General features: G+C 43.6%; 1 protein-coding gene across 4 annotated transcripts in view; it reads left to right on the plus strand.

Annotated features, from left to right (window-relative positions):
- Positions 1 to 16,649, plus strand: part of NMNAT2 (nicotinamide nucleotide adenylyltransferase 2) — a 68,453-nt gene that overhangs the window by 15,478 nt on the left and 36,326 nt on the right. For all 4 annotated transcript variants that reach the window (XM_053391107.1, XM_053391109.1, XM_053391108.1 and 1 more), the window contains exons 2-3: positions 14,476 to 14,564; positions 15,982 to 16,049. In XM_053391107.1, the coding sequence (XP_053247082.1) occupies positions 14,476 to 14,564; positions 15,982 to 16,049 (157 nt within the window). The remainder of the gene's footprint in view (positions 1 to 14,475; positions 14,565 to 15,981; positions 16,050 to 16,649) is intronic.

A 16,649-nucleotide genomic window follows, 5' to 3' on the forward strand; every position in this document is an offset into this window, starting at 1 on the left:
ATTTCTTCAACTTTTGCCCCTAAATGATGTGAGTTGAAACTATAGAAAAATTGCACGCAATCCTCTGAACTCATTGGAAAGCAGTGTGATAATTTAAAACTGTCCTCATCTAAGCTCCTACCCAAGGCTGTAATTTAACTGGAAAGCAGTGCTGATTCGATAAACTGAGATCAAAATCTGCATCCATGATGGAGAGAATCAAAGCCCCTGAAGCAAATTTGAAGTTTGGGTCCCCTCCATTAAATACTGCCTAAAGAAAAAGCATGAAAACCATTTAACTTATACGTTGGGACAAGTGCGGCTTTCACTAGAAGCTGGGAAAGTTGCAGAAGAGAGCAGTTTTGCTAACTGGGAAATAAGAATTTTAAACATTGTTTTCACTGTGGTTGTGTGGCTAGATTCTCTAATTCCGGGGTCAGCAAGGTTTACCTCGCCTGGGCCAGTTCACTCCAGCGGAGATCCCTCCATGGCCGGATTGCATGCGCGCATCAGTGTGTGCGCCCGCAATTTCTGGCATCTGCGTCTGCGCAGATGCAATTTCCAGTGCCGCAGAAGTGAGTCCCCGTGCCACAGTGCGCCGGTTTAGCGCAGCACACAGGGACTCACTGAGTGGGCGGCTTGGTTCAGGGGTGGCTCGTGGGCTGGTTAAACGACCCCCATGGGCCGATTGTGGCCCAGTGGCCTTAGGTTGCCGCACCCTGCTCTAATTAAAGGACATTGAAAAATCTCAAAAGGAACAGTGAAGTCCATTTGGTTCAGAATGATTCCTAATCTTTTTTTTTTTAAAAAAATAATTTTTATTAACCGACCAATCAAATCAAATCAAATCACATCACATAAATTCCGAATTACAAAGCCGAATTTTAATTTTTTTGTTGGGGGACCCATATTTCAAGTTCCGAAGGGGATTCCAATCATCTTCTTGCTGCTGCATTAATATCCACAAATCTGTCCAAATAATGTTCATAATTCTATCCAGTCCTATCTTGCTGTTCCCACATCTCATCTTATTCATATATTTTTCTTTTTTCTTTGTGATCTCTTCTGATAATCTCCTTAAGCAGGTAAACACCAGTTATAATCCTGTGTGAATTTTTCCGTTCGTCCAATCACCATATCGAGATGGTTTCCATATATCATCACTTCCATAAATAAAAGCACTCTTTCCATCATTAATCTTCGCAAATCTGTCGCCTTCTTTAGTCCCTCTGAGGAGGCTCGCCCACAATATGAAAACAGATCCATTCCTCCTCCCAGACATAAGTCTTTCAACAGAACTTGCCAAAATGGTGACGCTGTTTTTTACTGCGTCATCCCAAAGCTCTTATACTTTCCACGATCTCCTTAAAACATGCTTTTGGTTAGAAAATTATCTCCACACAGTCTTAAATCATCAGCTTAGGTGATTTAAGCGGCATTTCTGACTTGTGGGGGGGGATTCTTGGTTAATCACATAGAGAAAAGAAAGGAAAGTTCCCCCCCCCAGTCCCGTTGCCGACATACCGAGCCTTGGTGTGTCTTCTCATGATATATTCCTGTTTATCCGACCCGTCTTCTTTCTCAGATATCTCTTCAATTAGCAGTCTTTACTCCCCATTTTTCCTTGAAATATGTGCATTAGCTTCCTCCTAATTGTTTCTTTTGAAGTTGCTGCACCTAGAGGCGCGAATCAGAGACAGCGTCCAGGAGATCCGAAGTCCACACAAGGGCTTTCTGCCTAGTGCCCCCCCTCAAAATCGGGGGTGGTATAGGGCACAGCAGGCAAGGGCAGTCCCCCCCACTCGCTTGGGGGGGGCGGGAGGCTGCTTACTCCCATCACAGCCTCTAAATTACCTCGTGTGGGTCGGAGAGATGTTATTGTCGGCCATCTTCCAATGCGCCCCTAGTGGCCCCCCCGAATGATTCCTAATCATTAAAACATCGAACTTGCTACTAAGAAGTAAAGAGCATAATCGCCTCATCAGTGCCAGCCAAGATCAGATCTTACCAGGAGGACATACAACTCAGTGACCAGAAGGCAGATCAAGTCAGAACACAATTAAAGCCTGCCTTATAGAACAGAGTGGGCTGTGTTTCAGCATTGCTAATCCCACTGAAACCCCATTAAGAGAACATAAAATATTGAACGATAATGAGATTGGCTTGGAGCCATGGTTCTGAAATGGTGGAGCAGGCCTCCTCAAGAGCCACAAGCAGTTTTAAGACGGGGTGTGTGTGCTTGTTTTTACCCTCAGTAGTAGCACAAGGCCAGTTTATGTGTTCAGGTAAATCACATGCTACAAATATGTAAAACTCCCCTATTCAACAGTGTACCTGGGGGAAAGGAATGTTTAAGTGACACTCGTGAGAAAATTTCCCTTCCTATGGAAAGCTGTCATGCCTCTGAGATTCTAGCCAAGCCTAGGGCCCTCCAAATGGCAGGGATGCACTTGGGGCTTTCAGATTTCAGCAGCACCCTGTGTGAGGCCAAAATTAGGTGCCCCCTCATCTCTTGCCACCCGTTCTGCTATATTCACTGTGGGCGGATCTACACTCATGGTTTTTAATGTTAAGGAAGGGTTAGGGAGTGGTTTTGATAACGTAGATGGGCACATGACATTCTACTTTTTACGTTCACAATGCGTTATTACCTTGTCTTTTTATTGCTTAATTTTTAGTTGCTCTATGCTGATATATTGGTGGGACCCTGCTCATATGCCCCTATGTGGTGTTTTGCCACACCGACTGCATTCTAACACCGACTCCCCTCCAGTGGTATTCAAGGGGCAGATAGCAAAGGACACGGAGGGAGGGAGGAAGCATTAAAAGGGCAGCGCAGAGCAACCAGCAACCAGTATCAGGGAGAGAAATACTGCCGTGTTTTGGAAAATGGGGTGGCCAGGTATTACTTACATTTGACAAAAAAGACCAAAGTAAAAAACTGTTTTAATTAACAAGTATGCCCTGTGACGTTTTAGAATGACCTATCTAATATTGTTCTAATAGGGGACAATAATGTTAAATAGGTCAGTGTGGATCCAACCTATGTCCTAGGTGCGATGCCCTAGGTTTGGTGCCCACACTTTTGTGGAACCGGTTATGCTGCTCTAAATCTGCCTCTACAGGTCGCACCAGACTCAAGTGTTGGCTTTTGAGCCCCTGCAGTTTGGTCAATAGTGGTCAGGGATGATGGGAGGAGTTGTCCAGAAATCTGGAGGGCCACAGATTCCCATACAAGCTGTAGCTTGTCTTCAACTCTGGGTTTCGTGAGCCATGCATGTTATAGAATCCTCCGTTCTCGCTTTGTAAATCAAGCCCGCTGCTCCGTAGACATGGGGGGCTGGCAGAGGGGGCTATAAACCAAGGAGGAGGTGGAATTGAACGGAGTGACCAGAAACCTGAACAGGAACATTTGTCATATTTTGCTGCAAGTTCCTCTTGTAATAATCATAGTTCAGCATCTTCCTGATCCACTGGTTTGTTGCATAATCACATGTTTTATCTGCCCTCTCACTTCCAGTCTGAAACAGTCCAGTCCCCCAGGAAGTCTGTCCTCCTCTGAGCCATCTGTATGGGCATATCAGGTCCAAGGCAAGTGCAAAAACCTGAGGGGAGGAAGCAGCTGATCCTCTTCCAGTCTCTGTGCTGGGGAGCACCTGAGCCTTCCGCCATGTTGAGTTGATTGGGAATGCTGGGAGCAGCCTGTAGTACAAGCTCCAGACAAAAAAATTGAGTGGGGGATTACGTGGGGAGAGGAGGAAACACCAGGATTATTTAAATACCTCCAAGTCAAATGTTTGTCTGAAGCACTGTCCCTTTTCTCAAAACAACAGTAGCAAAAAACCCTGCTCTATTATTTGTTTTTAAAATGCATGTCCTGTTTTCCCACCAAGATGGCTAACAATACAACTACAAAAAACACAATAAAACAGCACTAAAAAAAAAGATAGATAATGCTTCAATCAAAACAAGCAGTTGAAACCAATTTTTTTTTGTCCTGCTTTTTCTATATTGTATTTATTTTTATTTGTCTAATGATAGCTGCTTCTTTTTAAAAGAGAAACTTCAACTTATTTTCAGCCTGCTGTGTGTGGTTAAGCAGTGGTTTGGGTCGAAAGGTCCCCGCCCTCCCCAACCTTCACTGGTGGTGAGGCATGATAGTTGCTGAGAAGTCAATTAGATGAAAATATGAAGTTCAATATGTTAAGATATATAATTAAGATAAAAACAAAGAGGGTAAGGATTTGCTGAATTAACTATGTAAACTGGAATACAAAAAAGGGAGGCGTGAGGAGGTCAGGAAAATATGTAAACGAAACTTAAGACATGAAAAGATTGATTTGTTTTTAATTGTGCTTTTTATTTATCATTTATTGTTTATGTATTTTGTATTTTTCATTTGTATTCTTGTATTTTTCTTATTTCTTTTTTTTAATTCTTTATTTTGTAACTTTTGTCTGTTTATAAAATCTTAATAAATATCTTATATAAAAAAAGAGTTAGTTGCTGAGAAGTGACCTGCCACTGCAGATGGCATCAGCAGCTAGCCTTTTCCAGAGAGACAGGCGGGCATTTCTCTAACACCTCAGCTGACGCACTGCTGTCACCCTAAAGCCATCAGAGAGTAGGAAATTCCAGCGTTATAACCCAGAATGAGGACCCTCAGGTCTGTTCTGACAGCTTAGCGATTAAGTGTCCTCAAATGAGGCTTTGCCTCCGGCTGCCAGGGCAGCTACTTCACATTCGTAGTGGCTATACAGTGGTCCCTCGGGTTAAGAACTTAATTCGTTCCGGAGGTCTGTTCTTAACCTGAAACTGTTCTTAACCTGAGTTACCACTTTAGTTAATGGGGCCTCTCATTGCTGCCGTGCAATTTCTGTTCTCATCCTGAAGCAAAGTTCTTAACCCGAGGTACTATTTCTGGGTTAGCGGAGTCTGTAACCTGAGGTACTACTGTAATTCTAAAATCTGACTACTTGTCCATCTATTAAATTATCCTTGTCTCTACTTTCTGCTGTGCTGTCTCCAGAGCTGGGATCAAAACCACTGTACCTGCCCAGTGGAAATTTTTCTTTGAAGAGCTGCTTCATTCATGCCATACTACAGATTGCTTTTGAAAGTTGTAGTTCACACTATGCAACATGGTGGTGGGCTGATCTTCAATAAAATACGTCTAGCATTCCCATGGAACCCCTGGGCAAAGGAGATAAGTAACCACACAACCTTTAGAAGACACCTAAAGGCATCCCTGTATAGGGAAGTTTTTTAATGTTTTGTTATCTTTTTATATATGTTGAAACTTGCCCAGAGTGGCTGGGGCAACCCAGTCAGATGGGTGGGGTATAAATAATGAAAAAAATATTATTGTTATGGAATAGGATGTCCCTATTTTCATCAGAGAAATGATGGAGGGTATGGGGATATCAGACACTTTTCTCCTTTCCCCGTAATACAGTGGTACCTCGGGTTAAGAACTTAATTCGTTCTGGAGGTCCGTTCTTAACCTGAAACTGTTCTTAACCTGAAGCACCACTTTAGCTAATGGGGCCTCCTGCTGCCACTGTGCAATTTCTGTTCTCATCCTGAAGCAAAGTTCTTAACCCGAGGTACTACTTCTGGGTTAGTGGAGTCTGTAACCTGAAGCGTCTGTAACCCGAGGTACCACTGTACTGACATTTGCATGTGGTCGTACTCTTTCTTTAGTATGATATTGCATAGCCATGTGTTGTGAACTTCGCTATTTCGAGTCTTTTTGGATTGAGAGCCTTGGGGGGGGGCATTTAGAATGTAACTGGAATCTGGATTTGTATACCGTATTTGGTTTTGATGGAGGAAGGTGCTGGATTCAGAAACAGTGAGGAATTCGTATTGATTTCAGTGAGTAACACTTAGTTGCGTCGTTATGATACCACCCCATGGTTGTCTTAGAAACAAGGCAAGAGTGAATTCTAAAATGATCTATTGTGCACCTAATTTAGGCTCCTGTGGACTGATTCTCCTGATTCAAGCTTGCATTCCACATTGCAATCAAAGGCTTAAATTATGCACATGAACAGTTGGAAAGACAAATTTAGAGAAGGGGAACGTATTGAGAAGAGTAAGGAAGCACTATTCAAAACACAGAGAATTTTTAGCAGAAAGAAGAAATAAATAAAATGGTGGGATGAAGTGAGATTTATTGGGTGCTGGGGGGATTTTAGAAGCCAGTGTATCAGTGGGAAATTATGGTGTTTAGTGGCACACAAAAAACCTAAATGCAGAAACCTGTAAAGTGTGATTCTAACTTGAATTAAGTCTAGGGCCATGATCCACATCTTCTTGGGAGTTCCAGCAAACTCAGTAGGGCTTACATTCAAGTAAGAATTGAGCTGTACATGTATTTAAATTCTCCAGTTTAGGCCTACTTCACATGTGTGCTTGTACACACATGCCAGATGAAAGTGTACAGTTTCCTGCATTGTTCCCATTCAGACGTCAGGTAGAAGAAATCATATGACTAAATGCTTCATCAGGAGAAATATTCCCTGGCACATATAAAGTTGGCATGTTGGAGAGATAAACCAAATCCTTTCCCTGGCATATTGTTTGCATACCCTTTGAGTATACAGTTGAACATGCCACCTCTCTCCTGTAGTCAAAAATGGTATTGTCCAGGAACAATCTTACCATTTTTACTGCTGTTTATGTGAACTCAGATCTCAGTAATCCATTTGTGTTTATAGATTAACAGATGGGAACCACAGCATGTGAGATTGACCCCACCTTTGTGACACAGATGTGCACACGCCTAGTGCTGCATTGCTTTCCAGCTTTGGGTAGCATGCTGGCCAAATGACAGGGTGTCTGCACAACTGTACAAGAGCGGCACAGGAGAAGAGATTACAGCTGGTACAGTTTGCATCACAAGCTATACTGATGCAGATTTCTGCAGGCTTTACCTGACTTCTGCAATGCAGGGCAAGGACTTTTTTGGGATGAGAGGCAATTTATTGCCAGGGAACAGGTTTTTTTTTTGGTTTGGTGATGGCATCTTGACTTTGCCAGGTTGTGAATGAATCCCATCCAAAGAAAGCATCATTTACAAGCGCCTTCTCTCTTAGGAAGGTCTGTGATACTAATTCTAAACTATGTATAATGTTTCAGATGTTTGAAACATGCTAAGCAAAGACAACAAGGGTTTCAGGAGAGCGGAGGTTTTCCAATCCTACCTTATTCCAACTCTGTTATGATTCTGGGAAGCCTTTCCCTATCATCTCACCTGCTTAGCACTCCTGTGTCTTCCGTGGCACTAGGGAAGTGTAGAACATTCTGCGATACTCCAGAGGGACATGCAGCTCACATGGGGCTCTGATGAAGTCTGTGGTCTCAGCATAATGGTGTGCGTGCTGAAAGTGTGGTCTAAAACACACCTAACCCTCCCCACAAAGGAGATTAGTAATGACGAGTGAATAGGGATGGGGAAAGTCTATCAACTTATTGACTCTTATTTTTTTCTGTCTTAATTTCACCTCTCCACATTTTTACATCAATTTGCATTTTTAAAAGTCATTATGAAAATTAACTAGCATTTGCACATAAATTTCTCACAATGCATTCTTGCAAAGCATATTCCCAATATATGCTATATGTTATGATTCTAATATAACGTGTTTGTATATTATTTTCACTAACATATGCATTTCTGTGCACATTTTGGTACATGCATTTTTTGTACACATTTGCAGTAGTGTGAACTTCAAAGGCTGGCTCTGTTCTTGTATTGGAAAGTGCAAACTGTGGCACACCACCCCAATCTCTGAGTTTTGGAAAGAAGGCACAGCAGAGACTGGTGTATTTAGGATAGATGGTTTATTTACACATATATACAACCTGAGCCTATGATGGAGGGGGTTCACAGCATGAACACAGCATGAACAAGAGGGTCTTGTTTCTCCCATAGCTGCAGCCTTGGATTCAAAGAGACATCAGACATGGTGCTCTGCATCTCTGACTTTTTAGCTTGCTGTCTTTCTTCTCAGTGACATCACACACATACACAAACCTGTACTCATAAACTCTGGCTTTATATGTTGAGGGTGGGAGTCCTACCTTTTAAAAGTCCTTTGTTCTTTTAATGGCCCATTGCCCAGGGCTTATCACCTCTAGAGGAAGCTAGCCTGACTTAATTTAGCTTTTAACACTTGCTAAATCCAGCGATTAGAAGAGTCCAGCACCCATCTCAACACCCAAGGCTTGAATAAATTCTAACACTTGCTGAATCTGGGGGTTATAGGAGTCTGGCACCCACAAATTCCTAACAATGCCAACTTTTCTCCATTATTCCAAACTGCAGGCCAGTCTAGAAGCTCCTGTTGGGTTAGGAAATCACAGAGCTGCAGTCAGCTCAAGATGGCTGGGCATTGTATCTATTTCATGTTGATCTGGACAGTGAGCCACGAGAAAGGGGTCCTGTTTATTTGGCAATCTCTGTTCCTTGACTTATAACTAACTTCATTTTGCTCTTTGATTCTGAAGAAATCCGAGACTGAAATGCAGCAAGGCCTTATTATCTGAAGGTGTCAAAATGCCAGGAGTGATCTATTGCTTTTGTTCCAACAATGTGAATTAATTTCCATGGCAACTGCAGTCCTCTTCCTGTTCTGTGTTGAGTGTCCATCCAAAGCAAGAGCTCTAACTCTGTTATAAAAAGTACTTTTAAAAAGGCCATGCTGACAGCTTCCCAGGTGGACCTGGGCCAGCTTGGGTCCCTGTAATAGATTTTAAGATTCAGGGCCCTTCCATCCCATCATCAATCTCAACAGAAATGGTGAAATTAGCTTGACTTTTAAGTGACCTACTGCGCTGCATCTGGTAACTCCTGCAGACAAGAGTTTTATGTTAAAAGCTAAGCTTCTTCTCCTTCACTGCAGTATTATGGGGTGGAGGGTGAGTTTCTGCCCCTTAAATCCTATCCTGAAGTCATCAGCTGCAGACTTGACATTTCTCGGCGGCCAGAGAAGCTTCCCTCTGTGAAAAGGAAAACATAACTCCTGCCTGTTATTTCGTACTGCTAATGTTACAGTGAATCCTCTGACTTCCAAATGAACTGTGCCACCTTTGCACCAGTGACAATACTTCTCTGTTTTCTACTCTGCCCACATTCCTCCCTGACCCCGTGCTCTGGGTCACTTTCTGACAGCCCAAAGCAGGGGATAGATATAACCCACAGCATCCTTTTTCTAGGTTACACAAAACTTGGAAGGAAGGCTGTCAAGGGCTGAGGACCAAGATGGGGAAACTGCACCTAGCTGGCCTTGCTGAGGCAGCAGAAAAAAATGAAATAGATGGATGGGAGCTGTGATGATGGCAGGTGTGTCCAAGTGCTGTGCTCCCAGACTGAGTGTCCTGTGGGTTCCATATGCATGGAAAGAACAAGTTGGGATGACACCTTCCTCTGCCAACATTGTGTTCCTAAACCCATGTTTGCTAAGGTCAGGGCTTTTTTCAGGGGGAACTCACCGGAACTCAGTTCTGGCACCTCTCAGTTGGGTGCCATTGGCATTCTAAGAGAAAGAGGGAGGTGTTCATGGTGAGTTCTGGCACCTCTTTTTCTAGTAAAAGAGCACTGGCTAAGGTTACAAAGATGTGGGGGCAGAGTGGGCTTAGGTTGGGGGGAATTGGGAGTAGGGAGAAAGAGTGCTTAATCCTTCCTACCAGCCCTTTCTTTCCCCTACAAATTCTTGTTTTCTCTTCAGTCCAACTAAAAAATAAAATAAAAGTCCTCATAATTTTTTTGTTAGGATTTCATTGTAAATTTAACTGGATAGACCCATTTTTGTATGCAATTTTGCTTAACAGACACATCCTTGAAAGTAGATCCCCCTAATTTAATGGATTAAAAAAAATACCAATATATGCATTGTTTATTTTTCACCCTAAAGTCCCAAGATGGGTTACAACATTACGATGTTCAAACAGTTTGAAACAACTTACAACTTGTATGCACATCTTGATGTAAATGTTCATATACATGTTTGTGTATGTTTGTGCACACATAGCTCTGTATTGTGAAAATTTAGAGAAGCAGGAACTTTGGAAAAATAGCTGCCTTTCAGTTTGCATGTCGTTTTCAGAAGTGCAAATAAGGTAATGTAATTGCTCCCCCATCGTTACCTCCCACCCCAGACCCAATATTATATTGGAATTACCTCCCTTCCTTGTAATGTGTATAGTTTCTCCCTTTATGATTATAGATCGTTCCACAACCTGTAGCTACCCGTGAGCTCAATGAGCTTAGTAGGGCCTGCAAACAGATAATTATTTGATGCTGCCTCCAAACTTCTTGGCTGCTGTCTCTGCAAATTAAGAATGTCAGTGCTGTTGGGGTGGGACCCTTGGCCACTCATTCTTGGCACCTCCAAAAAGGCACTTGACCTTGCCACTCTCTAAAACTAGCCTTTCTTATGAGTTGTAGTCAGACACTGTTGTGCTGTGTTATGCATTACAGCGAGCAATTCCTAGCTGCAGGCTGGTGAATGTCCATCTGGACCGGGGTCAGCAGTCTCAGGCCCATGGGCCACAAGCAGCCCACAGGGGTCGTTTAACTGACCCCCGAGCCGAGCCGCCTGCTCGGTGAATCCCCGCACGCTGCACTAAACTGGTGAAGCAGCGCAGCGCGGGGACCCGCTTCTGCAGCACAGAAAATGGCATCTGTGCAGACATTGAAAATTGTGGGCACGTTCGGGATCCGGCCCACGGGGGGGGATCTCCGCTGGAGTGAACCAGCCCAGGCGAGGTAAACCTTGCTGACCCCTGATCTGGACAAAGGACAAAGTGGGTAGAATTTAGCATCATGCTGTTCCGGTTGTTCCATCTGCACATGCATTGCAGCTTGGCAGATGGATTGACCCCCACCCACCCACCCTGACTTCTCCTCTAAGCCAGTGGTGGGGGTGGGAAGGTGGGGCAAGCCCTGTTGTGCAAGCAGAGGTCCTTGCGCAGGGCTTCTGCTTAGGGGGCTGGTTAGGTGAACCCTTCCCCTCCAACACGTCTGAGATGAAAATTGGGGTGCACATCTTTTGGTGCTGCGCTGCTGCGTGAGCCAGCAGGCTGGTGGGTAAAGCACTGATGGGAGCCGTGACATTCCCTCCCTGGAGGTCAGAGGCGAGGGGGAGAGGGAAGCAAACTCCCCCCAGGACTCTTGCTCCCGGTAGCCACCGCATGGCGAGGTGCCGGGGGGCTAGTAGCTACTTGAGGCACGGCTGCGCCTGGGAATTGTAGTTTCTCCCTGGCTACTCACTTACTGAGGGAGGAGGAGGGCGAAATTTTCCCTGCCCCACTCCACCTCCACTTTCCATTGCTTGGGGTCAAGGGGAGGCTGGTGGGAATGAGCAGGTGGGGGTGGGGGTGGGGCAGGGGAAGCCCAGAGCCTGCCTCCTTGGCCTCCCTCCTTTCTGGCAGCAGCAGGGGCACTGCCATGGTGACCACGGCAGCCCAGCCGGCTTCACACTCAGGAGCCACAGCGAGCCCAGCGCTGGCTGCAAGGGCCAGCGCCTCCTCCTCGCCCCCCCCCCGAGCCCGGTGGTGCTGCTGCTGGAGGGGGGGTCAAATCAGAAGCCGGGGTGCCTTCTGTAATTCCAGAACCACCCCAGGAAAATCGGGACACTTGAAGGGTATAAGTGAACCCCACTCAGAGACTGTAAGGCCTAGTTAACTATCTTTCCCTGCCACCCATTTGCAAGCATTTAATCACCAAGAATCAGGGCCAGCCTGAGAAAGTTTGCTGCCTGAGGTGTGGGATGAGAGGACAAGCAGCCCCCATTCCCAATATAGAAGCCGACTGGACTGACAGTTGAGTCTTACATTGCCAGCTGTGATGAGATGGCCTCTGCCCCTGCACCTGAATGGAGACCCTTTCAGAACACACAGGTTTTGCCCCAAGGCTTTGCCACTGATTCCCATCCTGGCCCACCCCGTCTGAGCCAGTTGCCTCACTCTGCCTAATGGAAAGGTCCGCCTTGCTTTAGCCCTGCTTTAGCCACCAGTTGTGAGATTTGGCTGATACTTATTGTGACAGGATAAAAGAAAGGAGTCCTTTTCTTCAGAATCTCTAATCCCAGGATGTTTAGGATATGAAGTTAAGAACAGCTGTGGGACAATTGCAGGTGTTTTTTGCTAACCCCCAGAGTGCAGAGGGTGGTTTCTCTCTATCTCTTTCTATTTGTGGATATATATATATTAACTGGGAGGCCAATGACAGCCAGAATTAAGAGCAGAGATCCAACTTTGTGTGAAGGTTTTGACACGGGAACGCACAAAGCTACAACACTGAGATCTAAGGCTGACAGTCTGACTGGCTTGCAGTGCCTGTACTGGAGTTTTGGCAAGGACAGCCGGGATAAAATTAAGGCAGAGTGACGTCCTGAGCTTTTTGAATTCAAAAGCTTTAGAAGATTTAACGTACAACCCTTTTGTTATGTACTAGGCAGCATTTTTGTTTGACTGAATTCCAAGTTCTCTGTCACAGAGTCTATCATCAGAAATGTACCATGTTTGGGTTTGTTGATTTGTTTTTTGCTGTGGTTTCAAGGCCTCAGCCATTATCCAGATACTGTAGTCTTGCTTTTGAAATAGCTTGTGTGCAGATGCTAAAAATACTGACTGCTTATCTAGTGCTTTGCTCTTCAAAGCGCTTTGCATACACTGTCTCAATCATCCGCGCAATAACCCTGCAAGGTCGGTCTGCACTATCATCTGTAGATTGCAAGGCTGAGGCTAAGAGGGAGCAGTTGGTGGAAGGGGACCTAGCAAGGTGAAGGAAGATTTGGACTGGTGATTTCCCAGTCACTCTCTTAGCTACTGGTTGGTTGGTTTGTTTAGATTAGGGCCATCACCTGATCAAATAAAACATTTTTATTAAAAAAAGATCTGCCCAATTTAATCAAGGGCAGTGTTTTGTTGTTGAAGAATTTTTAATTAAACTGCTTTGAGGTTTATTCATTTTTTACTATCAAGCGGTATATAACTTTTATGAAAAAGATGAATAACATTGACTAACCAATTAATCAACTAACCAGTTAATCAACTAAAGAATCCTTTTGACTCCCATGAAGCTTCCCCTGGCTTTCCCCTGCAGCTTCAGTTGTTCTTGTCCTTTTGGTTTGAAAATTACCATCATATATTGCTGCTTCTTGAATATTTGCAAACCAAAGTGTATCATGCAGGTTTGTCCCATCATAGTTGTGATGCCTGGCCTATATTTGCTACTAAGCAAACTGTGTCAGTAGGATAAGGCTTTGTGGTTTTGTTTTGTTTTAAAGTGTGCAGATGTTCCTTTAATGTGATAATTGAGTCAACAGATGAATGCAAAGGAATGTCTGGCATGATTTTGCCAACTGGACAATACGTCACCCAGTTGCTATTTAATTTATATATAACATACATTTAAATTAAAACTGATGTTTTAATTTTATTTTTATCTTTTGTTGGAAGCTACCCAGAGTGGCTGGGGAAACCCAGCCAGTTGGGTGGGGTATAAATAAATAAATAAATTTATTTGCAAAATTGGTAGAAATGCTGTACTCCCTGAAGGCGTAGGGCTAGATATAATCACAGGGTACTTAGGGATTCAGGATTGTTAGTCATACTGCAACAGAGAGAGAGATGGGAAAAAGGGCCACTCCATCAACTTAAATATGCTATTAATTTTTTGATTGGACACTTAACTTGGCAAGTCTGTGTTTGAGGAAGAAGCACATAAACTGCTTTTGGGAAACCAAATAATTTTATTTTTACCCTTTGAAAATGTTAGGTAATGTGAAATAATAATAATTAATAATAGCAACAACAATTGCAAGTACTTGGCAATCTTTTTAAAATATTTCTATGTAATTTTACACACCTTTTACTTACCAAGCAAAACTAAATTTTATTAATTTAATCACAATATTTTTTGAATTCCAAAGTCATGTTTCAAATTCCAAAAATGAGGAGTTGTAAGTTTAAAAATTCAACATGCCTGCCATTGCAATGGGCACAATGACTTTAGAGCTACCAATATTGCCTTGCTTAATTGGGGAAATTAAGAATAAAACAATGAACAGGGTGGTGATACAATGACTACTGCAGTCGTTACAAGATAATATCACTAAGGCAACTATCTGTAAACAAGCAGTAAATGTCCATAAAAATGGCAAAAGTACTTTTTTTTCAAAATAGGTTTTATCTTAAACAACTGCAAACACAGTAAAGAGTTTCCTCGATTTAAATAATTTATCTTACAGAGATAAAGATGGGCAGAGAGATTCCTTAAGGCTGCGTGCAGGTGGGTCCTAGGGAACAAGGCGGAATTCATTGATGGCTTTTGTACAGATGTAGAGATCCATTGTTTTTGAAAAGTGTTGCAGTCCTCTGTGCACACATATTTGGACTGGTTTGGCCTGCTTTTTCATATCTGGAGAAAAGAATTTAAATACTCTCTTGTTTCTCTCTCCCCTGCCGCCCTTTCCTTTCTACTAGAAAGAGCCCGGGATTATCTGCACAAGACAGGAAGGTTCATTGTCATTGGTGGAATTGTCTCACCTGTACATGACTCCTACGGGAAGCAGGTGGGTCAGCCCTTTTATTCTTCCCAATGTTTGTGATGCTGCCAATATAATATCCACTCAGGATGAATGTGAGTGGCACCCAGAAGCAGTTCCTAAGGTTTCTAGATGAATAGGTGCCACTTTTTTCCTTTTGCAATGGTGGTAAAACAGGCAGAAATTCTCAACAGGTGCAACACTTTTTGTCACGGAGATGCAGCTGTGAAATGCTGTACCTGCTGAACATCGGCCTGTCATGAGGCTGTTCAAGGTACAGATTCCCTGTGAGGTAAAATAGGGCTGTCCTTGCGCAGAAGTGATGTTGTGATAAGGCTATGAACAGAGTGGGAAAGAGCCGATCACAGCTGATTCTAGAACCCTCTAGAGTGAGACGGAGTGAAGGCAGCAGCTTTATGGACCAGATAATCCTGTTATCAATTGCTCATGTGCATTTTTGTTTGTTTTATGGCCATCCTTTAAAGCAGAATTTGGCATACTACCACATTAGTATGCAGGATTCATACAAACACCCTGCAGTAGCCCTAGCTGAGAGGGTGGAGGTACCTATACCATAGAAAAATGTATAAGTAGTGACTCAGTATAAGACAACTTCATATTTTTGAGATATAGTTCATTGCTAAATTTAAATGCAGCTACAGACGGGGCTCGTCAACCTGGGAAGGTAGCCCATCTAGGAGAAGGAAAACTCTGATCCTAAACCTCTGTGCCTATACTCATTCATGAGAAAGTCTTTCAGAGTAAACCCTGAGGAAAAATCTGTACCTGCTGCCTTGAGGGACATCTTCGGGAGAAGAAAAGGCTAAGGAGTAGCCCCTACACAAATCCAGAGTGGAGTCTCTAAGATGGTTGGATGGTGTCCTGTACACCTCCTTCAAGCAATTCCTGCAGCCAAGCTCTGCTCTGTATTGCTCTGGTTTCCTTTGGACCACATCAGCGAGCCTGAGTGGGGGACGGGTCTTGTTGGCTGGGCAGCCCAGGACCTCCATACACAAAGCCCAGACTTGCGCCCTGGTCAGGAGGCAAAAACGCAGGAGGCAGCAGCTTTAAGTTACCAGTCTCTGGCCACAGCAGGCACTGTGATTTTCCAGCAGTTTGACTTCACCTTTGGAGGTGCACTCCATTGTCTCTCAAGGCAGACAGATACCACCAAAGTAATACCCTACAGAAGATCTAGGAGCTGTTTGTGTGGAACAATTCTGTGAAGTAGGTCTGCCTATGAATTGGTGACCAATTATGACTAATGGGAACTTAATGGCTAATCCAGGTTTCCCCAATCCAACTCTTACCCATTAATGCTGCAATGGCTTCTAGGCCCAAGTCTAGTGAACCACTTAAGTGAAGACATATTTAACTTTCGAAAAGTCCAGTGCTGTGGAATCTCCCTCCATTTCTTCTGCTGACAACCTTATGTTCTTTACAGGGTCTGGTCTCCAGCCGACATCGCCTGACAATGTGCCAGCTGGCTGTTCAGTCCTCTGACTGGATAAGGTATGATAGGGTACCGCATAAAGCATGCTATCTGCAATGTCTGAGTGGTTGGAGCACAGGAACATGTTCCCTCCACGATCTAACATCCAGGTCTTTCTGACTTGGCACTACATTTCCTCCTAATGGAAGCAGAACATGCAGACAGGCATGCAAGCAGCGACTTCAGATGCAACAAACGATGAGGGGTCAACTTTATTCAGAGAAGTATACTGGGCAAGAGGCAGTGCACATGTCACCAACACCAAGTTCCCTCTCTTCCCAGAGGGTTCTTCGTTCTCCAGATATCAACTAAGTCCATATTTTCAGTCATATCAAAAAAAGTTTTTGGTAGTCTTCCATCCTTAGTAACTATTTGTCTTTGTGCCTTATCCATATTTGTAGACACTACGCCATTTATGTCTCCCATCAAAATCATATTATAGTCCAAATAGTCCATCAGTGTCTCATGTAACTTTTTGAAGAATTCCGATTTCCCTTCATTTGGTGCATAAATACCTATTATCAAGAATTTTTCTCCTTGTGTTTGAATTTCAATTGCTACAAATCTTCCTTGATCATCTTTAAATATAAATTTAGGTAATAGACTCTCCTTTGCATAGA

The sequence above is a fragment of the Podarcis raffonei genome, chromosome 6 (assembly GCF_027172205.1).
Source record: "Podarcis raffonei isolate rPodRaf1 chromosome 6, rPodRaf1.pri, whole genome shotgun sequence".
In the NCBI taxonomy this organism is placed as follows: Eukaryota; Metazoa; Chordata; class Lepidosauria; order Squamata; family Lacertidae; genus Podarcis; species Podarcis raffonei.